This window comes from Mobula hypostoma, chromosome 18 (genome assembly GCF_963921235.1).
Source record: "Mobula hypostoma chromosome 18, sMobHyp1.1, whole genome shotgun sequence".
Lineage (NCBI taxonomy): Eukaryota > Metazoa > Chordata > Chondrichthyes > Myliobatiformes > Myliobatidae > Mobula > Mobula hypostoma.
Genome location: NC_086114.1, coordinates 63,701,581 through 63,724,126, shown reverse-complemented (window position 1 = coordinate 63,724,126; position 22,546 = coordinate 63,701,581). Strand labels below are relative to the sequence as shown.

Genomic DNA, 22,546 nt, shown 5'->3' with positions numbered 1-22,546 from the left:
TGTGAATGGGCCAAGTGGCCTAATTCTGCTCCTATGTGGGCTGACTGGCCTGTCCAGAGCTGTACTCTTCTATATCAAATATACTCACTGATCAGATCAATCATTCACATTGAGGGTAAGTAGTGATTCCAAGGTGCCACAGTTAACAGCCACCAAAAGGCATCCACCTGGGAGGGCAGACCACTGATTCAGCATCTGATCATGAGGCAATGAGGCACTTCCACCGTGCTGCCCAGTTAATGCCACCTGCATTCCTGGACTTGGATCCAGGAATGGGCCAGGGAATGTGGCCTCTTGCCGAGGGAAGCGTTGACTTTTCAGGGAGGCCCAAGATCGACGCCCCACAGCTCAGTAGGGCAGCTAAGGTCTTCTGGTTGCTTATTAGATTATTCTGACCAAGGGAAAGATTACTCGTGCATGGTAAAGGGATTTGCAGAACTCAATTTGAGATGTATGGAATATTGTGTGTACTCCAAACACTCGTACAGCACAGAAACAGGTCATTCAGCCCTTGGTAGCCATGCCAACCTTTTTTGCCCATCTACACTAATCCCATTTGTTCAGGGCCTTTGAGGCTCCTGTTGGTGTTTCTGTAGCACTGGGATTTTGCAGGATGGGGTTGCTAGCCCCATGTCCAAACCTTCTCCTTTCACAGATGGTCTTCAGACTGTCCATGGGCAGGGTTAACAACATTCTGTTGTTAATCTCCTCAAATTTCCTCTAAAACATTTTCCCCTCACCTCTACCCTGCTATTTGTGATACCCCTATCACTTGGAGGAATGTGTTGAAAGATTGGACTATTTACCCTGCCATTGCTCCAGCTTTACAAATCTCTCCCCATACCTTAAAGTCCTCCATTCCTGGTGTAATCCATTTGCACTCCCTCCTGTTCCCACCCCCCGTGCAGTCAGCCTTCCTTTAGAGTAGTAACCAGTGTAGTAGTAATACTCCAAGTGCTGTCTAATTAGTGTTTTGTAAAATTGCAATAAAATACCCTGGCTTTCGCCCAACCTATGAAATCAGTCATTCCACATGGAGTTAGTGGCCACTTTATTAGATACACCTGTACATCTGCTTGTTAATGCAAATATATAATCAACCAATCAAATGGCAACAATCAATGCATAAATGCATACTGACATGGTCACGAGTTCAGTTGTTGTTTAGGCCAAACATCAGAATGGGGAAGAAATGTGATCTGTGAATTTGACTGTGGAATGTTTGTTGTTGACAGATGGAGTGGTTTGAGTATGTCAGAAATGCAGTTTTCCTGGTAATTTTAAGCACAATAGTCTCTAGAGTTTACAGAGAAACAAAAATCATCCAGTGAGTGGCTGATCTGTGGGTGAACATGCCTTGTTAATGAGAGAGGTCAGAGGAGAATGGCCAGATTTACAAGTTGACAGAGAGGTGATAGTAACTCAAATAACCAGCAGCCTGTCTCTCATTGCACAAATCGAACCTTGAAGTGGATGGGCTACAGCAGCAGATGACCACAAGCATACACTCAGTGGCCACTTCACTAGGTACAGGAGGTAAGTCATAAAGTCGCCGCTGAGTATAATTCTGAGCCCTTTGTGGGAGGGCAACTGGGAGGTGAGACGTGATGATCGTATCCATTCTAACCGTTCACCTAACCGTTAAATGTTGATGCTTGATTTAATAGGTAATGGGAGTAACCAGTATGTGGCGCTGTTAAAGGATGTTGCACACTTATTAGGAGAAGGAGAAATGGCCCCAATCCCTGCCCCTGCAAGATCAGGCTCCAGAGATTCCAAAAGGATTCAGACTGTAATCTCCAGTCTGATGGGCGGACTCAGAACTTTGAGTGCTCTACCGCAACGAAAGGTGGCCTCTTTTCTCAATAAACGTGCACTGGACAGTAAACGACTCTCTGCCTTTCTCTACAACATCTCCCTGTATTTGCAAAGCAACGATCCCCAGGATCCGGCGTCAGAAGACTTCACACCGAACACGCTGGATTCAGAAGAGGTGGAGAACGGGTCTCCGCCCAGAGCTACACTGGAACTGAGGGACCTCTTTGTTTCTTTGAGGGCCAGTCAGGACCTGGAGAGTCTCATTGAACTTCTGCAGAGTATCCTGGACCTGGTGACCAACCGCCATCTGCTCAGGTGGATTTTTCAGAGGGACAACTGGGAGGTTCTGGCTGGATTGATTGAAACTCTTACCCAGACTTTATTCAGTGGGACTTACGCACAAGCCAAAGCCAGTATTCAGGAGTTGATCTGCTCCTTAATCGGACAGAGAGATTGCAGCATTAACGTAGGGTGGCTTGAAAACCTAGGCAAGCTCCTCAACTGGAAAAACTGGAAATCAGTGGTGAACTTCCAGCCATACAGCCCACCTCCCAGCAATGAACAATTCCGACCGTGGAATGAGCCTCCAGCCTCCAGGAGCGACAGGAATCCTGCAAACGTGGTGGAGAACGTTGGCACTGTGCAGAGTCTTCTGCAGATTCTCTCCAAACCCAGTGGTAGGAGAGGCGGTTCAGAGGGTGCACCCCTGCTGAATCGATCCCGGAACACCTGGGGGGGGGACGCCTTGTGGGGTGGGCTGCAAGAGCTGAGGCAGAATATTTTGCGCAAGGTTGGGACCTCCATCTACACGAATTTCAAGAGGAAGGTATCACGAATGACGGCCTCCCTGGTAAATGAGGTTTCATCTGCTATTGGAATCCCGCAATCAGGTCAAAATGGGAAGTGTTCTGCAGGTAGGTGGCCTTCATACTGGGGATTACAACAGAGGAGGAAGTTGAACAGTAAGTGGGACTATCTCCTGTTGCCAGAGACACTGCTCCGATGCAGGGTTTTAACCTGAAACATCAAAAACCCTCCCTACCCCCCCCCACACATACTCACCCCTAACTTGACCCGCTGACTTCATCCAGCAGATTACTTGTTGTTCCGCATCTCAGCAACTGATGCAACACACATCAAAGTTGCTGGTGAACGCAGCAGGCCAGGCAGCATCTCTAGGAAGAGGTACAGTCGACGTTTCAGGCCGAGACCCTTCGTCAGGACTAACTGAAGGAAGAGCTTGTCATAAGGAGGTGGCTGGGAACGGACCCAAGTGCAAGACACAGACGCTGAAGTACTAGGGACAGGACTAGGATACACGGCAATGACAAGGACGTGGACAGGAAAAACAGGAACCTGGAACAGGACTGGACAAAAGAGCTGGGAGCCGTGGCTTGGACTCCGAGCCAGAGACTGGACATGGACCCAGTACCTGGGTCTTGCCTCTGGCTCGGACCCCAGAACTAGGCAAGGACGAGGGATGAGGCTGGAGTCTTAGAGACTTGAGGCGAGGCTTGGCAGGAGGGAGGAGGCTGGAGGCTAGAGGCTAGGCAGGAGGCCGGAGTCTTCAGGCTTGAGGCTAGGCTAGAGGCTAGGCAGGAAGCTGGAGTCTTCAGGCTTGAGGCTAGGCAGGAGGCTGGAGTCTTCAGGCTTGAGGCTAGGCAGGAGGCTGGAGTCTTCAGGCTTGAGGCTAGGCAGGAGGCTGGAGTCTTCAGGCTTGAGGCTAGGCAGGAGGCTGGAGTCTTCAGGCTTGAGGCTAGGCAGGAGGCTGGAGTCTTCAGGCTTGAGGCTAGGCAAGAGGCTGGAGTCTTCAGGCTTGAGGCTAGGCAGGAGGCTGGAGTCTTCAGGCTTGAGGCTAGGCAGGCTCCTCCTGGGCAGGGCGCGGATCACCACCTGACGGAGGCAAGGGACAGGAAGGAACAGAACCAACCACAGGTAACAGCAAAATGGCCTGGCTTACCTGGGCGGAGGCAAGGGACAGGAGGGAGCTAGGTACAGGGTGGCTCCAGGACAAGACTGCAGGCGAGATGAGGCGAGAGTTACCAGCAAGACAAAGCAAGGCTTCAGGCAATGCAAGGCAAGACGAGAACTTCAGGCAAGGTAAGAGTTACCGGCAAGACAAGGCAAGTCTTCAGGCGAGGAAACAGAAGGCAGAGGAAGGGATACAAGGAGTAAAGTCAAGAACAATCCAGCAGCCACGTCCTGGTCTCTGGAGGTATTTATGCAGCCAGCCCCAAAGAGCATCAGCTGCCTCAATTAGAGCTCAACAAGAACAGAAACAGGGTAAACAGGAAAACCTGGAGCAAGGGTCGATGGACCGGACCGTGAACTGGAATACGGACTTCACGGACCAGACCATGACAGTACCTTCCCCTCTACGGGAGCCTCCTGGTGACCAAACAAGGTATCCAGACTATGGACGACCGGGGCAGGTTGGATGGTATTTAACAGAAAGGAACCCTGGGTGGCAAGAGGGAAACGACAGTGTCTGTGTCGGTGGGTCCATGGTTGGCTGGATTGTTCTGTCATAAGGAGGTGGCTGGGAATGGACCCAAGTGCAAGACACAGACACTGAAGTACTAGGGACAGGACTAGGATACAGGGCGATGACAAGGACATGGACAGGAAAACCAGGAACCTGGAACAGGACTGGACAAAAGAGCTAGGAGCCCGGGCTTGGACTCCGAGCCAGAGACTGGACAAGGACCCAGGCGAGTCAGGAGGCTGGAGGCTGGAGTCTTCAGGCTTGAGGTGAGGCTGGAGGCTGGAGACTTGAGGCTTGAGGTGAGGCAGGAGGCTGGAGACTTGAGGCTTGAGGCGAGGCTTGGCAGGAGGCTGGAGACTTGAGGTGAGGCTTGGCAGGAGGCTGGAGACTTGAGGTGAGGCTTGGCAGGAGGCTGGAGTCTTGAGGCGAGGCTTGGCAGGAGGCTGGAGACTTGAAGCGAGGCTTGGCAGGAGGCTGGAGATTTGAGGTGAGGCTTGGTAGGAGGCAGGAGGCTGGAGTCTTCAGGCTTGAGGCTATGCAGGAGGCTGGAGTCTTCAGGCTTGAGGCTAGGCAGGAGGCTGGAGTCTTCAGGCTGGTCTTGGGCAGGGCGCGGATCACCACCCGACAGAGGCAAGGGACAGGAAGGGACAGAACCAACCACAGGTAACGGCAAGATGGCCTGGTTTACCTGGGCGGAGGCAAGGGACAGGAAGGGAGCTAGGTACAGGGTGGCTCCAGGACAAGACTGCAGGCGAGACGAGGCGAGAGTTACCAGCAAGGCAAGGCAAGGCTTCAGGCAATGCAAGGCGAGATGAGAACTTCAGGTGAGGCGAGAGTTACCGGCAAGACAAAGCAGGGCTTCAGGCCAGGAAACAGAAGGCAGAGGAAGGGATCCAAGGAGTAAGGACAAGAACAATCCAGCAACCACGCCCTGGTCTTTGGAGGTATTTATGCAGCCAGCCCCAACGAGCATCAGCTGCCTCAATTAGTGCTCAACAGGGACAGAAACGGGGTAAACAGGAAAACCTGGAGCAAGGGTCGATGGACTGGACCATGAACCGGAATACAGACTTCACGGACCGGACCATGACAGAGCTAGTAAGAGATTTGAAAGTGGGAGGGGGAGGGGGAGATCCAAAATGATAGGAGAAGACAGGAGGGGGAGGGATGGAGCCAAGAGTTGGACAGTTGATTGGCAAAAGGGATACGAGAGAATCATGGGATGGGAGGCCCAGGGAGAAGGAAAGCGGGGTGGGAACCCAGAGGATGGGCAAGGAGTATAGTGAGAGGGACATAGGGAGAAAAAGGAGAGAGAGAAAAAGAATGTGTGTATGAAAATAAATAGCGGATGGGGTACGAGGGGGAGGTTAGAGAAGTCGATGTTCATGCCATCAGGTTGGAGGCTACCCAGATGGAATATAAGGTGTTGTTCCTCCAACCTGAGTGTGGCTTCATCTTTACAGTAGAAGAAGCAGTCCATTTCACGCTGCATCTCCTGCTCTGTACTGGCGTTGAGTGCGCAGTCATCAGCAAACAAGAAGTCTCTGATGACAACAGGAATTCTGCAGATGCTGGAAATTCTTCTTGCGTTGGTAAAGGCATCTTTCTTGGCTAGCGACGTGGGGTCGTTCTGATGCGGTCTGTAATGTTGATGTTTCTCCGTTATTAGTGTCTGTACTTCTTCATCATTCTCATCGAACGAGTCTTGGTTTCTTCGGGTTGCTGGTCCGAGATGTTCGAGGGCGGTGGTGTAGACAGCGTCTCTGAAGGCCGTCCACTGTTCCTCAATGCTGGTCCCGTCATCCTGTGGTGTGTCTGGCAGTCTGCCTTCAAGGTCATTGACGAATTCTTCTGCAACCCTGCTGCTTTTCAGCTTGGAGACATTCAACCTCTTTGCAGTCTTCTGCCCTTGGGGTCTTCTCATTGGCAGAATGCGAAGCCTGAACTTGGACACAATGAGGCGGTGGTCGGTCCAGCAGTCGGCACCACACATGGCTCTCGTCACTCTGACATCCATCCTGTCCCTCTTCCTGGTGATGATGTAGTCAATCAGATGCCAGTGCTTTGAGCGTGGGTGCATCCATGACGTCTTCTTACGGTTGGGTAAGCGGAACAGGGTGTTGGTGATGACAAGGTCGAGTGTGGCACACGTCTTGAGGAGCAGAAGGCCGTTGTTGTTACACTTGTCAGTGCCGTGTCTTCCAATGATCCCTTCCCAGGTTTGGTAGTCTGTCCCTACTCTGGCATTGAATGGACTGCTTCTCACAAGCCTGCGACAACTTCGGTCTCACTATCAGCACCAAAAAGACGTAAGTTATGTACCAGCCTGCCCCAGGAAAGCCATACCAGGAGCCGTGCATCACGGTGAAGGGCCAGAACCTCCAAGCAGCCGACAACTTCACCTACCTGGGCAGCATACTCTCTCACGCAGTGAACATAGACGCTGAGGTCAACAACAGGATTGCCAAAGCCAGCGCTGCCTTTGGGAGACTCCGTGAGAACGTCTGGGAGCAGAGAGGACTCAGCCTTACCACTAAGCTGCAGGTCTACTGTGCAGTGGTCCTTACCACCCTCCTTTACGCCAGCGAGACCTGGACTGTCTACAGCAGACACGCCAAACAGCTCAACCACTTTCACTTGAGCTGTCTCCGCAGACTCCTCCACATCAGGTGGCAGGACAAAGTCCCTGACACGGAAATCCTGGAACGAGCTGGGCTCTGCAGCGTCTACACCATCCTGCTGAAAGCCCAAGCCAGGTGGGCTGGACATGTGGTCAGAATGCCAGACAGCCGATTGCCTGAGCAGCTGCTGTACGGAGAACTGTGTCAGGGCCAGCGCTCAGTCGGGGGGCAGAAAAAACGTTACAAAGACTGCCTGAAAGCGTCCCTCAAAGGCCTGGGTGTCGACATCAACACGTGGGAGACGCTCGCCCTCGACCGTCCAGCTTGGCGCAGCAAGATCACCACAGGAGCCCGTGTAGCTGAAGTCAGGCGCATCATCGAGGCGCAACGAAAGCGTGCTGTGCGCAAGGCCCGAGCAGCATCCACTGCCGCGACAGCACCCACCCACTTGTGTCCCACATGTGGGCGAGCCTTCAGGGCCCGGATTGGCCTCATCAGTCACCAATCTCCCATTTGACTTTGAAGCCATGGTCATCTTCGATTGCTAAGGACGAACAACAACAACAGTAGAGGAGGCCGTGGATAGACATGTCAGAATGGGAATGGGCCGTGGAATTAAAATGTGTGGCCACTGGGAGGTCCTGCTTTCTCTGGCGGACAGAGCGTAGGTGTTCGGCGAAACGGTCTCCCAGTCTGCGTCGGGTCTCGCCAATATGTACAAGGCCACATCGGGAGCACTAGACGCAGTATATCACCCGACCCGACTCACAGGCGAAGTGTCGCCTCACCTGTAAGGACTGTTTGGGGCCCTGAATGGTGGTAAGGGAGGAAGTGTAAGGGCATGTGTAGCACTTGTTCCGCTTACACGGATAATTGCCAGGAGGGAGATCAGTGGGGAGGGATGGGGGGAGGTGAATGGACAAGGGAGTCGCGTAGGGAGCGATCCCTGCGGAAAGCAGAGGGGTGGGGAGGGAAAGATGTGCTTAGTGGTGGGATCCCGTTGGAGGTGGTGGAAGTTACGGAGAATAATATGTTGGACCCGGAGGCTGGTGGGGTGGTAGGTGAGGACAAGGGGAACCCTATTCCTAGTGGGGTGGCGGGAGGATGGAGTGAGAGCAGATGTGCGAGAAATGGGGGAGATGCTTTTGAGAGCAGAGTTGATGGTGGAGGAAGGGAAGCCCCTTTCTTTAAAAAAGGAGGACATCTCCCTCATCCTGGAATGAAAAGCCTCATCCTGAGAGCAGATGCGGCGGAGACGGAGGCATTGCGAGAAGGGGATGGCGTTTTTGCAAGAGACAGGGTGAGAAGAGGAATAATCCAGATAGCTGTGAGAGTCAGTAGGCTTACAGTAGACATCAGTAGATAAGCTGTCTCCAGAGATAGAGACAGAAAGATCTAGAAAGGGGAGGGAGGTGTCGGAAATGGACCAGGTAAATTTGAGGGCAGGGTGAAAGTTGGAGGCAAAGTTAATGAAGTCAACGAGTTCTGCATGCGTGCAGGAAGCAGCGCCAATGCAATCGTCGATGTAGCGAAGGAAAAGTGGGGGACAGATACCAGAATAGGTTTGGAACATAGATTATTCCACAAAGCCAACAAAAAGGCAGGCATAGCTAGGACCCATTCGGGTGCCCATAGCTACACCTTTAGTTTGGAGGAAGTGGGAGGAGCCAAAGGAGAAATTATTAAGAGTAAGGACTAATTCCGCTAGACGGAGCAGAGTGTGGTAAAGGGGCCGCTTATGCCCCACCTCCCCCTCGTACCCCATCCGTTATTTATTTATATACACACATTTTTTTCTCTCTCTCTCTGCTTTTTCTCTCCCTCTCACTATACCCCTTGCCCATCCCCTGAGTTCCCTCCCACCTTTTCCTTCTCCCTGGACCTCCTGTCCCATGATCCTCTCATATCCCTTTTGCCTATCACCTGTCCAGCTCTCGGCTCTATCCCTCCCCCTCCTGTCTTCTCTTATCATTTTGGATCTCCCCCCCCCTCCAATTTTCAAATCCCTTACTCACTCTTCCTTCAGTTAGTCCTGACGAAGGGTCTCGGCCTGAAACGTCGACTGTACCTCTTCCTACAGATGCTGCCTGGCCTGCTGCGTTCACCAGCAACTTTGATGTGCGTTGCTTGAAATTCCAGCATCTGCAGAATTCCTCGTGTCAGCAACTGATGTCTCGGTTTGGCTCTCTACGGCAGGAACTGTGCTCTTTTTAAAAGTCCTTACTGTGATGATCTACTGTCATTTCACCTCCGCTGCCTTGCGGCGACACCCCACTCATGGCAAAGGCTTTGGGTGTAAACCCCGAGGGGAAAATCCGGAGCCGGAGTCCCTGAGGCAGCCCCACGCTGACGGGCAACTCCTGCTACGCTGCTGGCACCAAACTGTCGGTCTCTGCTGTCCATCCGCTGCGTGGAGAAGCGGGGAGGGCTGCACGGGTAACAGCTTGCTCTTCGTATTGTACAGCCCATGGTTGACCATGGATATTGAGGCTACATCCATGGTCAGCCCCGACCAATAAACGGCCTCAGTTGATAATTTCTTACTTATCCTCTTTCCTTTCTATCTATGACACCTCATTCCTTTATCCATGCAGTGAACATACAAACTCGCTTACAGAGGACGCCGGAATTGAACTCGGAACTCCGACACCCCCGAGCTGTGTAGCGTTGTACCGAAGCGTTCCGCGTGTACCATGCCTCCAGCCAGTCAGACTGTATTTTAAATGTGTTTTTTTCTCTTGTAGGGAACTTACGGCAACTCCTCGTATGGTAAGTTTATCATTCTCCATGATTAATCCTTCAGTCCAGATGCTCTCTCTGCATTTGATGATTCCGAACACAACAAGGTGACAGGGGCCTCGAGTCTCGCTAGCGTCCAGGACACCTTCAAAGGCCGATGCCTCAAACAGGCAGCATCTGTCATTAAGGACCCGCATCACCCAGGACGCGACTTCTTATCGCTGCCGCCAGGAAGGAGATAGAAGCCCGGAGACACACTCCGTGTTTCGCGAACATCTTCTTCCCCTCTGCCATCAGAATTCTAAATGGACAATGGACCTCACGATTTTTACTCCCTCTTGGCAATACTTATTTAATTCGTAGTCTTTATGTGCAGTTTTTGTAATTTATGGTTTTTAAGTTGTTATGTATTCCGGTGTACTGCTGTTTCCACGACGTTTGCAGGTGATATTGAACCTGATACTGATAAACGTAACTCTGACAGCCCAAAGGTCGCCTCCCCCCCCCCACCCGTTCCACTGTCAAAGATGAAACAAGGTCTGGGATTCTACCCCCTCTTGTCCTCACCCACCGCTGGCTGGTGTCTCCCATTCCTGTGTGAGGATGCCCTGGGCCCCCTCATCGAATGATAGGCGCCGTGGTTCAGTGCATAGAGCCGCTGACAGCTGCCCCCCCCCCCCGGAGGCAGACCGGACCACATCCCCGCAGCTGGGTCTGAGCACGGGTGTTTTCTGGGGGAGGGGTTGGTTTTCTTCGGGCGTGAAGTGGTCGCTCACCGAGAATTGCTGACGGGGAGAATTCAGAGATTAGCGGCCGAGACAGGAAGTTGCAGAAAGAAGATAGAAGGTTAGCCTCAATGGGCCGAGTGGTCCGTCCCACTCCCATTCGCGGCGTTTAATGTTTTGGTTGTTATTTGGCCGCGTGTGTGAATGCTGGTGGGTGGAGATCTCCCCCAGACCCGAGAACGAACTGTCCGGTTCGTGTTCAGCCCGACCCCCACCGAACTCGTCCTTGTGGACCGGTGCCCCGGGTCCTGCAGATTATCCATCCCACCCTCCACCTCCCACTCACTCTCTGTTCCATTCCTGTTTCCCGTCCAGGGGCATCAAGAACAATATCTCCTGGGACATGTCCATCCTGGGATTCAGCTCCCCAGGGATTTTGAAGGCGACTCCCTTCCTCTCCTGTCAGCGAGGGAACAAGGGGCCGAGAAAGCCGCGCCAAGTGTCCAGGAGGTCGGAGCAGGTGGCCGCAGCCGGCGGGGGCACCCGCTGGAACACCGGCAGTCTGGAAACCGTTTGCAATGACTCCAGCCCCAGGCTTCCAGGGGTCTCCAACTTCACCATCTACCTCTACTGTAACCTCTTCAACCGGAGCGGCGGCTACAGCCGGCCGCCGCCCGACCTGCGCTCCGCCTGCTCGGATGCCGCCTGGTACCTGTCGGTGGCGGAGGAGGATCTGTACTGGGCGCAACTCTGCGGATTGTTCTACCCGTCCGAGTTCGCTTCCAGCGTCTGCAACGAAGGGTCCCTTCGGGGCGTTCAGGATGGCGGCCGAGCCTGGCTTCTGCCCCTCTGTGCGGGGTTGCAGGGGGGTTCCCGGGATGCCAACATCTCCGCCGGACCTTGCCACCGGGAGCCCGGCGGCCACCCTGAATATTTGCGGCAGTGCGTGTCCCCAGGGTCTCTGCAGAAACTGTGCTCCAACCACAGCTGGTGGCGCGGCGGGAGCGGTCCGCAGTTCATGGTTGACCTTTGCAGCCAGTTAAGCGGGCCGGGGGTGGACGCGAGTTGGCAGGGGTTTAATCCGGCTTCTCTCGGCCACTTCTGCTCGCGAGTGAAGCTCCGGGAAGATCTGACCGTGAACGGGACTTGGATCGACCAGGTATGCTCGTGGCTGTCCGGCGTCTCCTCGGGAGCGCATGGTGGAGGTGCGGCCTGCGAACGGGTGTTTGAGTATTGGGGCGCCCTGGACAACGCTGAAGACTGCATTTTCGGGTTCGTCAAGCTCCTCTGCTCCAACGACACTGCTGAGGACGTCTGGTTCAAACTAGTCTGTGCAGCTTTGTTCCCTGCCCTGGAGAAGTCAATTGACCTATCCCGCGCCTGCACCCGTCCATTTGAGATGTCTAATGTCACGGGTTGGGATTTGCGCCAGTGCATCCTTGCTAATGCCGCAGTACACGTCCACAATCTCTGCACTAACGGCACGTCCCGAGAACTGGGTGGCAGGGCTCGCCCGGGGACCATCAGTAGCTTCTGCCGGCAGCTTCACCACGCGAGGAGGGCGCTGGGCACCGAGTTGGCCGGAGATGAGCCCCTGGCCTGCGATTACAGTTCATGGTCTCTCGACATGTTCTCGGATGGCGACCTCGTTGAGAGGTGCCGAGATCGGGACATCGACGGCTTCAAGAAGGCCGTTTGCCTAAACTCCACGGTATATCAGTGGATCTCACAGGAACAACGCTGGGTTGTAGATTACTGCTCGGGCCCCGCTGCCCCGGGAAGGGATGAGTGTTTGTCCCGGCTTTGGCTCGATCTGCTCCCTGCGCCTTTGAGCATCAACACGACTCAACTGTGTGAAAACCCGGCGGCCTTCCTGAAAGATCTGCTGAACGAGTTCAACAATTGCGATGACCAAACCTTCGACTGGATTTCAGGCGCCAACTACATTCTCCGAGTCTTCCACCAGCTCCTGGGGCCTCCCGCGCTCGATCACACCGAAGAGGAGGTCCAAGAGGTATTGAGCGAAGCCATTCTCCTTTCCAGCTTGTTGGACAACTCTTCTTTCTGGGTTGCCTTGAACCCCAATGCGTCAGTCAGCATCTTGCAGACCGTGGACAATTTTCTGAAGGAGGAGACGGACGCAGCTCTCAAGAAGGATCTTCTCAATTGTTTCAGTGTAAGTGTTGCCGGAGCAAAAGTGTACAAACTAGCGAGCGTCTTTTCACCGCCAGCCCCTGTGCTGTAAGAAGAATGATCTCTGTCCCTCTGTCTCCCAGCGTGTCCCTCCCTGTACCCTCATAACCACCCCACCCCCGTACACACAAGCAGAGAGAGATTCACTCACTCACAACCTTCCCAGAGTGGTGCTCTGAATTTCACAAAATATTTTAGAGGCCAAATCATATTAGAAGATTTTCCGATGGACCTTTCTCCAGCATTGCTTGCAGTCGGATTTTTCACTACAACTCCCAGAGTCCTCTGTCCATACTTATTCTGAACTCCTGTTGTTATCAGGCTGTTGAACAGAATTGGTTACTTGGCATTTTCCAACACTCTGCTTCATTGGTTTGGAGATTTCCTCATTACCTCCAGCCCTGACTGAACCTCCTCAGGTTCAGATTAGTATGCATTTATTGATCACATGTACATCCAAGCACGCAGAGAAATGCATTGATTGCATTAACAACTAACACAGTTGAAGGATGTGCTGGGGGCAGCCCACTAGTGTCGACACCCATTCTACAGCCAGTTTAGCATCATGTCCGCAATGCTCAGCAGAGCAACATAGAACACAACAAGCATCTTAAACAACAAGAGCAAAACAAATCCCTTTTATTTATTCTCTCTGTCTCTGTGTCTCTCTGTCACATTCATGTTCCTGACCCCATCACTCATCCCTCCCACACTTACTGACAGACACGAGTTTCAGTTTGGGTAGCATCATATGCCCCTCTTTCTGGTATTCCTTTATCTAATCACCCTCCTCCCAGTTTCCTCTTTGATTTCTGTTCCCCTGCCAAGTCTCTGACACCTCTGTGATATGTAGCGGCTAACTTGCACAGCAAGGTCCCACATCATCTTGACCATGGCCAGGGTATCAGAAAGAAATGTCAATCTGACCTCATCTGCTTTGTCTCCTCAGCCAGTGCTCTGGGATCTGTTACAGAGTGAGAACGAGTCACCAGCTCTGCGAGTTCTTTTTCAGGTACCAGAATATCTCTAACCTTTTTGGACCTTGAAGTGTTGCAGTACTTTACGAACATGATTAGAAGACGGATGATGGGTGGGTACTGTATGATGTTGTAGGCAGCTCTGAATCATGCCTGATTATAGCTGGGAGCTTACTGTCCAAGGATACACATTGTATTGAAAGGCAGAAGGGTGGGGTTGCTCTGTCGGTTAAAAAAAAATGAAATCAAATCATTAGAAAGGGGTGTTGAATCATTATGGATAGAGCTGAGAAACTGCAGCAGTAAGGATGTGGTCTGCAAATTACAATGGGAAATAGAAAATGGGTGGCAAAAAAAGCAATGTTACAATAGTCATGGGGGATTTCAATATGATGCTAGATTGGGAAAATTAGGTTGGTGCTGGATTCCAAGATGAGGAATTTCTAGAGTGCCTGTGAGATGGATTTTGACAGCAGTCCCTGTTTGAACCCGCTGGAGGATCTGCTACTCTGGACTGGGTGTTGTACAATGAACCAGAATTGACTAGAGAGCTTAAGGTAAAAGAATGTGGCGATCTCATTGAAACCTACCGAATGTTGCAGGGACTAGATGGGGTGGATGTGGAGAGGATGTTTCCTGTGGTGAGGGAACTGGAGAGCACAACCTCAAAATTGAGGGGCGACCTTTTACAACAGAGGTAAGGAGGATTTTTTTTTAGCCAGAGGGTTGTGAATCTGTGGAATGCTCTGCCACAGACTGCGGTGGAGGCCAAGTCCATAGGTATATTTAAGACGGAAATTGATCGTTTCCTGATTGGTCAGGGCATCAAAGGATGTGGGGCGAAGGCTAGTGTATGGGGTTGAGTGGGATCTGGGATCGGCCTTGATGGAATGGCAGAGCAGATTCGATGGGCTGAATGGCCTTATTTTGCTCCTATGTCTTATGGTTCAATCTTTAGGGGCAAGTAATCGTAATACTGAATTCACCCTGAAATTTGAGAAGGGGAAGCTAAAGTCAGATGTATTAGTACTACAGTGGAGTAAAGGGAATTACAAAGGCATGAGAGAGGAGTTGGCTAGAATTGATTGGAAAAGAACACTGGCAGGGAAGATGGCAGAGCAGCAATGGCTGGAATTTCTGGAAGCAATTTGGAAGGCACAGGATATATACATCCCAAAGGGGAAGAAGTATTTCTAAAGGAATGATGACACAACCATGGATAACAAGAGAAGTCAAAGCCAAAGAGAGGGCATATAGAGCAAAAATTAGTGCAAAGTTAGAGGATTGGGAGGCTTTTAAAAACCAACAGAAGGTAACTAAAAAGTAATTGAGAAGGTAAAGATGGAATATTAAAGTATGCTAGCCAATAATAGAAACATAGAAACATAGAAAATAGGTGCAGGAGTAGGCCATTCGGCCCTTCGAGCCTGCACCACCATTTATTATGATCATGGCTGATCATCCAACTCAGAACCCCGCCCCAGCATTCCCTCCATACCCCCTGACCCCCGTAGCCACAAGGGCCATATCTAACTCCCTCTTAAATATAGCCAATGAACTGGCCTCAACTGTTTCCTGTGGCAGAGAATTCCACAGATTCACCACTCTCTGTGTGAAGAAGTTTTTCCTAATCTCGGTCCTAAAAGGCTTCCCCTCTATCCTCAAACTGTGGCCCCTCGTTCTGGACTTCCCCAACATCGGGAACAACCTTCCTGCATTTAGCCTGTCCAATCCCTTTAGGATCTTATACGTTTCAATCAGATCCCCCTTCAATCTTCTAAATTCCAACGAGTACAAGCCCAGTTCATCCAGTCTTTCTTCATATGAAAGTCCTGCCATCCCAGGAATCAATCTGGTGAACCTTCTTTGTACTCCCTCTATGGCAAGGATGTCTTTCCTCAGATTAGGGGACCAAAACTGCACACAATACTCCAGGTGTGGTCTCACCAAGGCCTTGTACAACTGCAGTAGTACCTCCCTGCTCCTGTACTCGAATCCTCTCGCTATAAATGCCAGCATACCATTCGCCTTTTTCACCGCCTGCTGTACCTGCATGCCCACTTTCAATGACTGGTGTATAATGACACCCAGGTCTCGTTGCACCTCCCCTTTTCCTAATCGGCCACCATTCAGATAATAATCTGTTTTCCTATTTTTGCCACCAAAGTGGATAACTTCACATTTATCCACATTAAATTGCATCTGCTATTAAAGAGCCAGGGCATGAAAGGATACGGGGAGAAGGCAGGAGATTGGGGCCTAGAGGAAAATTGGATCAGCCATGATGAAATGGTGGGGCAGACCAGATGGGCCAAATTCCCTAATTCTGCTCCTATGTCTTATGGTCTTATAAACCTGGTTTGTTCGCAATCTTCCTTCACGTTTATCAATTGGAATCCTTTACCCAGCTTTGTTTAATGTTGGCCAGGACACTGTGGGATGGGACACGTGACAGCTTTACATAATGACAGTGATGTTACTTATGCCCAACTGTGAAGACCACGGTTCCAGTTTAATGCCTCATTATGTCTATGTCAATGCAGTAATCAACAGTAGGGTTGAGCCCACAAATCTTTGGTCTTTCCGGCCTAACGAGCCCGCGCTGACCAATTACACCCACGTGACCAACGAATCTACTAACCCACACGTCTTTGGAATGCGAGAGGAAACCGGGGCATGTGGAAGAAACCCAGTCACGGGGAGGATGCGCGAACTTCTCACAGAGAGTGGCGGGAACTGAGGCTGGGTTGCTGGCTCTGTAAGAGTGTTATACGAACCATGACGTTACCGTGCGCCTCAGCTGGGGTTACACACTGAGCCCGTGAAGGGGAGGGTGGTACAAGGCCCTTCAGATGTGGGAGAACTCCGTGTGCGGGAACAGGCCGTTGCTGGAGCAGCTCGGCCTACAGTTGCAATGACGGATTCCTTTCTTGGTTTTCTTCCTTCCAGGAGTACCTGCACATGCCCCAGGAGAGTTTCCAGAGGCTGCTTATGTCGGCCGAAAGTGACGCCGTCAAGAAACTGCTCTCCTACATGCACAGGACGTGGCATCGGTTTCAGGTGGGCACCGAGTGGGCGTGCACTAATTACAGTGTTGCTTTGACCCCAGCATCTGCGCAGTATTTTGTGTTCACTAATTACCCGATGGGCGTACGTTAGGTTGAAGATTCAGATTTGTTTATCACGTGTACAGTGAAAGTGTCGTTTGCGTTAACAACCAACACTCTCAAGGATGCTGTCGGGGCAGCCCGCAAGTGGTGCCCCGTTCTGGCACCAACATTGTGTGCCCGCTATGCTCGGCAGAGCAAGACAACAAGCAACAAAACAAGTGTCGTTTCTCCCTCCCGCCCACGGACAACTCTCCAGCCCCGTCCTGAATCCTTCCTGCGGGGGAAAGCTTAACCAGGTCCACAGAGGAGCAGTGCAGAGAGCTCCAGAAACTAACCTTACAACCTGTGACACCACAAATAATAACAGTTAACGTTATTTACTTGAGGATGTGATGGGAAAATGGTAACAGACAACCAAGCAGCTTTAGTAATTTTATTGGTGTTACACTTTTGCTCATCACTCATAACTTTAGCTACCAGAATTATTAACACGTTTTGATTTTCACATCCAAGACGAGCTGTAGTTGCCACTGAGGGAGCTCGGTGAAGCTTAGGCAGTTGATTTCTGGGATGGTGGGTCTATTACATGAGGAGAGATGGTGTCTATCGGTCTGTGTTCGGTGGTGTGGTGTAGAGGAATGGGAAGGGGATCTCGCTGGAAAGGTGCAAAGTTCAGACAGACCCGATTGGATGTGAAGAGGGTGTAGCCGTTGGTTGGGTGGAGGGGGGAGGAGACTAGAATGAGGGGTGATGGTTCTCAGGATAGGCGGTAGGACTGAGATGAATAAATTCTTCAGCCAGAGGGTGATGAAGCTATGGATTTTCTGCCACAGAAGGTGGTAACGATCAGAAGGAGATGGGGAGATTTCTGGACACAAAACCGTAAAAGGGCTTCAGGGGAGCATGGATATATTATTGAGATGTATCAGTTATGATTGAACTGAATGAGAGAGCAGACCTGAAGGGCTGAATGGCCACCTCCTGTTCCAATTTATGTTTCTATGATACGGTACCCATAGACTTCCAGCAAGGGATTGATGAAGAGACTTCAGTCGTAGAGTAAAAGGAAAGGTACTTCACATCCGGAATTTCTCTGGTTAGCGGACAATTTCCCTCCACGCCTCTCTGACGTAGTGGGGAACTGCGTACGAGGCAAGTTACAGCAGTGGTTTGCCATTGCCTTCTGCCGGGTGAGTTTCCAAAGAGATCACCAGCTCGGGACCTTTCGCCCCGAAGTCCGGCACTGATGCCACTACGCCACCAGCCGGGTCAGTCGTAGAGTATCACAGTAGAAAAACAGGCCATTCAGCCCATCTTGTTCATGTGGAGTATCACAGTACAGAAACAGGCCATGCGGCCCATCTTGTCCACATTTCAGTTGTACCTGCCTCTAGCATCTCGTTCCTCATACCCACGACTGTCCATGTTACCTCTCAGATACTCTTTAAAATTTTCCCTACTCACTTTAAACCTAGGCCCTCTAGTTTTAGGCTGTCCAACCATTCTCCTTATCTATGTCCCCCATGATTTTCTATCTCTCTAAAAGGTTACCCCTCAGTCTGCCGGGGGAAAAATCCCTCTGTAGCTTCTCCTTGTAACATGGCATCAAAATTGAAGACCGTGGGATAGTAGGGGTGGTAGCACTAGTGCTGGGGCATCCCGGTAACGCAACGGTTAGTGTAACACTGTTACAGCTGGGAGCATCGGAGTTCGGAGTTCATTTACGGAGCTGTCTGTGAGGAGTTTGTATGTCCTCCCCACGAACGCATGGGCTTCCTCCCAATTCCAAAGACCACTGGTTAGTAAGTTAATTGGTCATTGTAAACTGTCCTGTGATTAGGCAAGGGTTAAACAGGTGGGTGGCTGGGTGGTGTGGCTCGCTGGGCCAGAACGGCCTCTTCCACACTGTATCCCGAAATGAAAACAAGATAACTTGTCTAAAGAGTTAACACTGATCTTCAGAATAGAGGGAAGCAGTGAGTGGAGTCCCTCAGGATCACGGCTTCTGTTAGTGCTCGTGGACTTGGATTTAAAGAAAAGATAAAGATTTGCTTTATTCATCAAATGCACACGGAAACGTACGGGGAAAGGCGCCTTTTGCATCCATGACCAACACAGTCCGAGGGTGTGATGGGCAAATGTCATTGTGATTCCGGTGCCAACGTATGCCCACAACTTAGTAACCCTGGACTGTGAGATGATACCAGACCAGAGCAGCCCGAGGAAACCTGTGTGGTCACGGGGAGAATGTACGAACTCCCTACATGTGGCGGTGGGGACTGAACACTCCCACCCCATCCCACCCCTCTGTAAAGCATTACGCTGCCATGCCACCACAAAACTCGAACTGCGAGAAGGAAGGTGGAGTGGGCAGGTAGGAAAGAAGTGAAGGGGTATAAAGAGGAGATATAAACTATAGACACAACTCTAAAGCAGCCCAAGTAGCGAGACCCAGAATTGGACTGTATATCAGCACAGTTTAGTGAAAATGACAAGTGGAAGTTCGGCCTGCATGGTAGCGTGGCGGTTACCACAGCACTTTACAGAATCGTGCTTTGATTCCCGCTGCCGCTTGTACATTCTCCAAGTGACCATGTAGGCTTTCTCCAGGTGCTTCCACGTTCCAAAGACCTACATTAGGGGTGAGAGGGTTAGTGAGCTGTGGGCATCTATGTTGCTGCTAGAAGCGTGGTGACACTTGCGGGCTGCCCCAGCTCAAACCTCACTGATTTGATTTGGTGCAAAATAATGCTTGTCATTGTAGGTTTCAATGTACTGTACAGTGACAAATAAAGCTGATTTCTTTCTTTAGAAAATGGTTACCAAGCGGAGGCAGCAAGAAGGTATTTACCAAAAGGATTCCAGGAAGGAGATGCTTTAGTTCTGTGGATGAATTCTGGAGAGATGTTGTTTGTCTTGGAGGGGGCAAAAAGGAGGAGATCTAATAAGGGATTTATAATCATAAGACATAGGAACAGAATTAGGCCATTTGGCCCATTGAGTCTGCTCCACCATTTCATCAAATCTGATCTATTCCCCTCTCAGCCCCAATCTCCTGCCTTCTCCCCGTAACCTTTCATGCCCTGACTAATCAAGAACCTATCAACTTCAGCCTTAAATACACCCAATGACTTGGCCTCAACTATCATCTGTGGCAATGAATTCCACAGATTCACCACCCTCTGGCTAAAGAAATTCCTCCTCATCTCTTTTCTGAATGGGCGTCCCTCTATTTTGGGGCTGTACCCCCCGGTCCTGGACTCCCCCACAGAAGGACAGGAAGTGTCCAGATGAAATAGCGGTCGGGAAACTGTTGCCATTTGTGAGTGTCGGGGTCCCAAATTCATGCCAGGGAGGCAGGTTGTAAATCAAAGGGAGTGGGATGTGTCAGGAGGTGAGGGTTGTCAGTTACGTGGATCGGAATGGCCTCCTGTCAGTATGTAACCTTTGCATTCCTGTGCAAAAGTGGGAATCTGTTGAGATAAGAGTCAGTACGAGCTGGACACAGATCTGGTTCTTCATTTTCCCCTCACGATATTCCCACATCTTCTTGTCCATCACTGTAGCCATCTTGTCCCCTGCAGGTTTCCCGGCGTGATGAACCGGCTCTGGAAACTCTCACCGCTTCCTTTCTGCGCAAGTTTCCGCGGGTGACGCCCGACCTCTTCGTGGATCTGTCGCAGTTCATCCCTTTCATGACCGTCTCCGATATCCAGGGATTCCCGGTCTCGCTGCTCCTGAACGACAGCGTGTGAGTTCACCGCCAGCGGCCCACGCTCCACACCGGCACGGTCCGCGGTTTGTCTCGGTGCGCCTCTTCACTGAATGGGCTCCCGGCAGTGAGGCAGCGTCCCGCTGGCCCCTCACTTCCACAGCTGGGCTAGCGCCCCAGGGTGGTGCTGAGGGTGGGAGGATGTGGTATTGGGGGCACACCCCGGCGGGAGAGCGGGGGGGGCGCAGCAGGATGGTGGGGTTGGGGGTGCTGGGGGACTCCTGAGAGAGGGGAGGGTGGGGTTGGGGGATGTTGGGGGAGTCCTGAGAGGCGAGAGGGGTGGGGTTGGGGTCACTAGGGGAGCACCCCATGGCGGGAGAGTGGGTGCACTGGGTGAGTCCCACTCACTGCGCAGTGGGAGGGTGGGGTTGGAGGCTGGGGGCATCCGCTAGGGGGAGGGTTGGGACGTATGTATTCAACACATCACAAAACCGAAAGGGGTGTGGAGATATATGTACATGACCCCAAGAGAGCAGAGACCCAGTGGGACGAGGAATTAGTCATTTGAAGAGAATCAGAGGGGTCTGGGATAACTCGAGGACACAAAAAAGGAGGTGATTTTGCTGATGGCCAGAGGGGACCAGATGGTGGGTCAGGAGCATCTCGTTGGGTTGTGGCCCCAGCTGGAGGGACGTATCCCAGTCAGGGTTCCACATCTGGGACTGAGGGACGTATCCCAGTCAGAGTTCCACACCTGGGACTGTGAGGTACGTTTCCCAGTTGGAGATCCACATCTGGGACTGTGAGGTACGTTTCCCAGTTGGAGATCCACATCTGGGACTATGAGGTACGTTTCCCAGTTGGAGATCCACATCTGGGACTATGAGGGGCGTATCCCAGTCAGAGTTCCACACCTGGGACTGTGAGGTACGTTTCCCAGTCAGAGTTCCACACCTGGGACTGTGAGGTATGTTTCCCAGTTGGAGATCCACACCTGGGACTGTGAGGGGCGTATCCCAGTCCGGGTTCCACATCTGGGACTGAGGGACGTATCCCAGTCAGAGTTCCACACCTGGGACTGTGAGGTACGTTTCCCAGTTGGAGATCCACATCTGGGACTATGAGGGGTGTATCCCAGTCAGAGTTCCACACCTGGGACTGTGAGGTACGTTTCCCAGTCAGAGTTCCACACCTGGGACTGTGAGGTACGTTTCCCAGTTGGAGATCCACATCTGGGACTGTGAGGGGTGTATCCCAGTCCGGGTTCCACATCTGGGACCGTGAGGGGCGTATCCCAGTTGCGGTTCGCTATCTGAAAGGAAGAAAGGAGATTGTTGGGAACATTCATCTGGAGTAACATCCTTGGCGGAGATGGGAATGACCTGCTCTCCTGGAACGATGGGCACAAAATGCTGAAGGAACTCGGCAGGAAATAATTCCTTTCCATTGAGTCTGCTCCACCATTCCATCATGACTGATTTATTATCCCTCTGAACCACATTCTGCAGATTTTCCCCTGACGGCCTGACCAATCAAGAATCCATCAAACTGCACTTTAAATGTGCCCAGTGACTTGGCCTCCACAGCCATCTGTGGCTGCTCCTGTGGGGTTTGTCGTGGTTCTAGCAGGTGGCGAGTTCGTGCTCCACCTCCACTCCCCCGGCCGCTGCCTCCCGCTGGAAGCCACGCCGGCTGGTTTCCGTAATCAGCGCTGCCTGTCGCCTGGATGGTGGATGACGGTTAGGGTGACATGGTGGTGTGCGGGGAGGGGACGTGCAGGCGCGATGGGATTTGACCTCCACCCACTGTCGATCTGTCCTTGCAGGCTGGCCGCCATCCAGGAGCACAGTGTTGCAATGAAAGCTGGTCAGAAGGCAGCCTTTGCCAGGAGGGTGCTGAGCACCTTCGGACAGGTGGGCTCCTGGCCCCCGCACCTCCTGAGGTCAGTCCGGGCCCTCCTCCCCTACCTGCCCACCGGTCAATTCCAGCAGCTGACGGCCAGACAGGTGAGGGAGGGGATAGTGGAGGGGGGGTGGGGATAGGGGTGGTGGGGCACAGCAGGTCAAAAGGAGTGGTCAGGTAGGGAGGGGAGGTGTTTCAGAGTTGGAGAATGGGGAAGATGGGATGGTGGGTGAGGGGGCCGGTGATGGGGAAGGGGAGGATGGC

The 22,546-nt window shown here is 52.0% G+C and overlaps 1 protein-coding gene across 1 annotated transcript in view; it reads left to right on the top strand.

The window, feature by feature from the left end:
- Window positions 1-1,807: 1,807 nt before the first annotated feature.
- Window positions 1,808-22,546, top strand: part of LOC134358129 (stereocilin) — a 96,456-nt gene continuing 75,717 nt past the window's right edge. Inside the window, exons 1-7 of the mRNA XM_063070115.1 lie at window positions 1,808-2,732; window positions 9,669-9,693; window positions 10,764-12,564; window positions 13,531-13,593; window positions 16,508-16,633; window positions 20,253-20,419; window positions 22,206-22,386. Coding sequence (XP_062926185.1) covers window positions 1,808-2,732; window positions 9,669-9,693; window positions 10,764-12,564; window positions 13,531-13,593; window positions 16,508-16,633; window positions 20,253-20,419; window positions 22,206-22,386 — 3,288 coding nt within the window. The remainder of the gene's footprint in view (window positions 2,733-9,668; window positions 9,694-10,763; window positions 12,565-13,530; window positions 13,594-16,507; window positions 16,634-20,252; window positions 20,420-22,205; window positions 22,387-22,546) is intronic.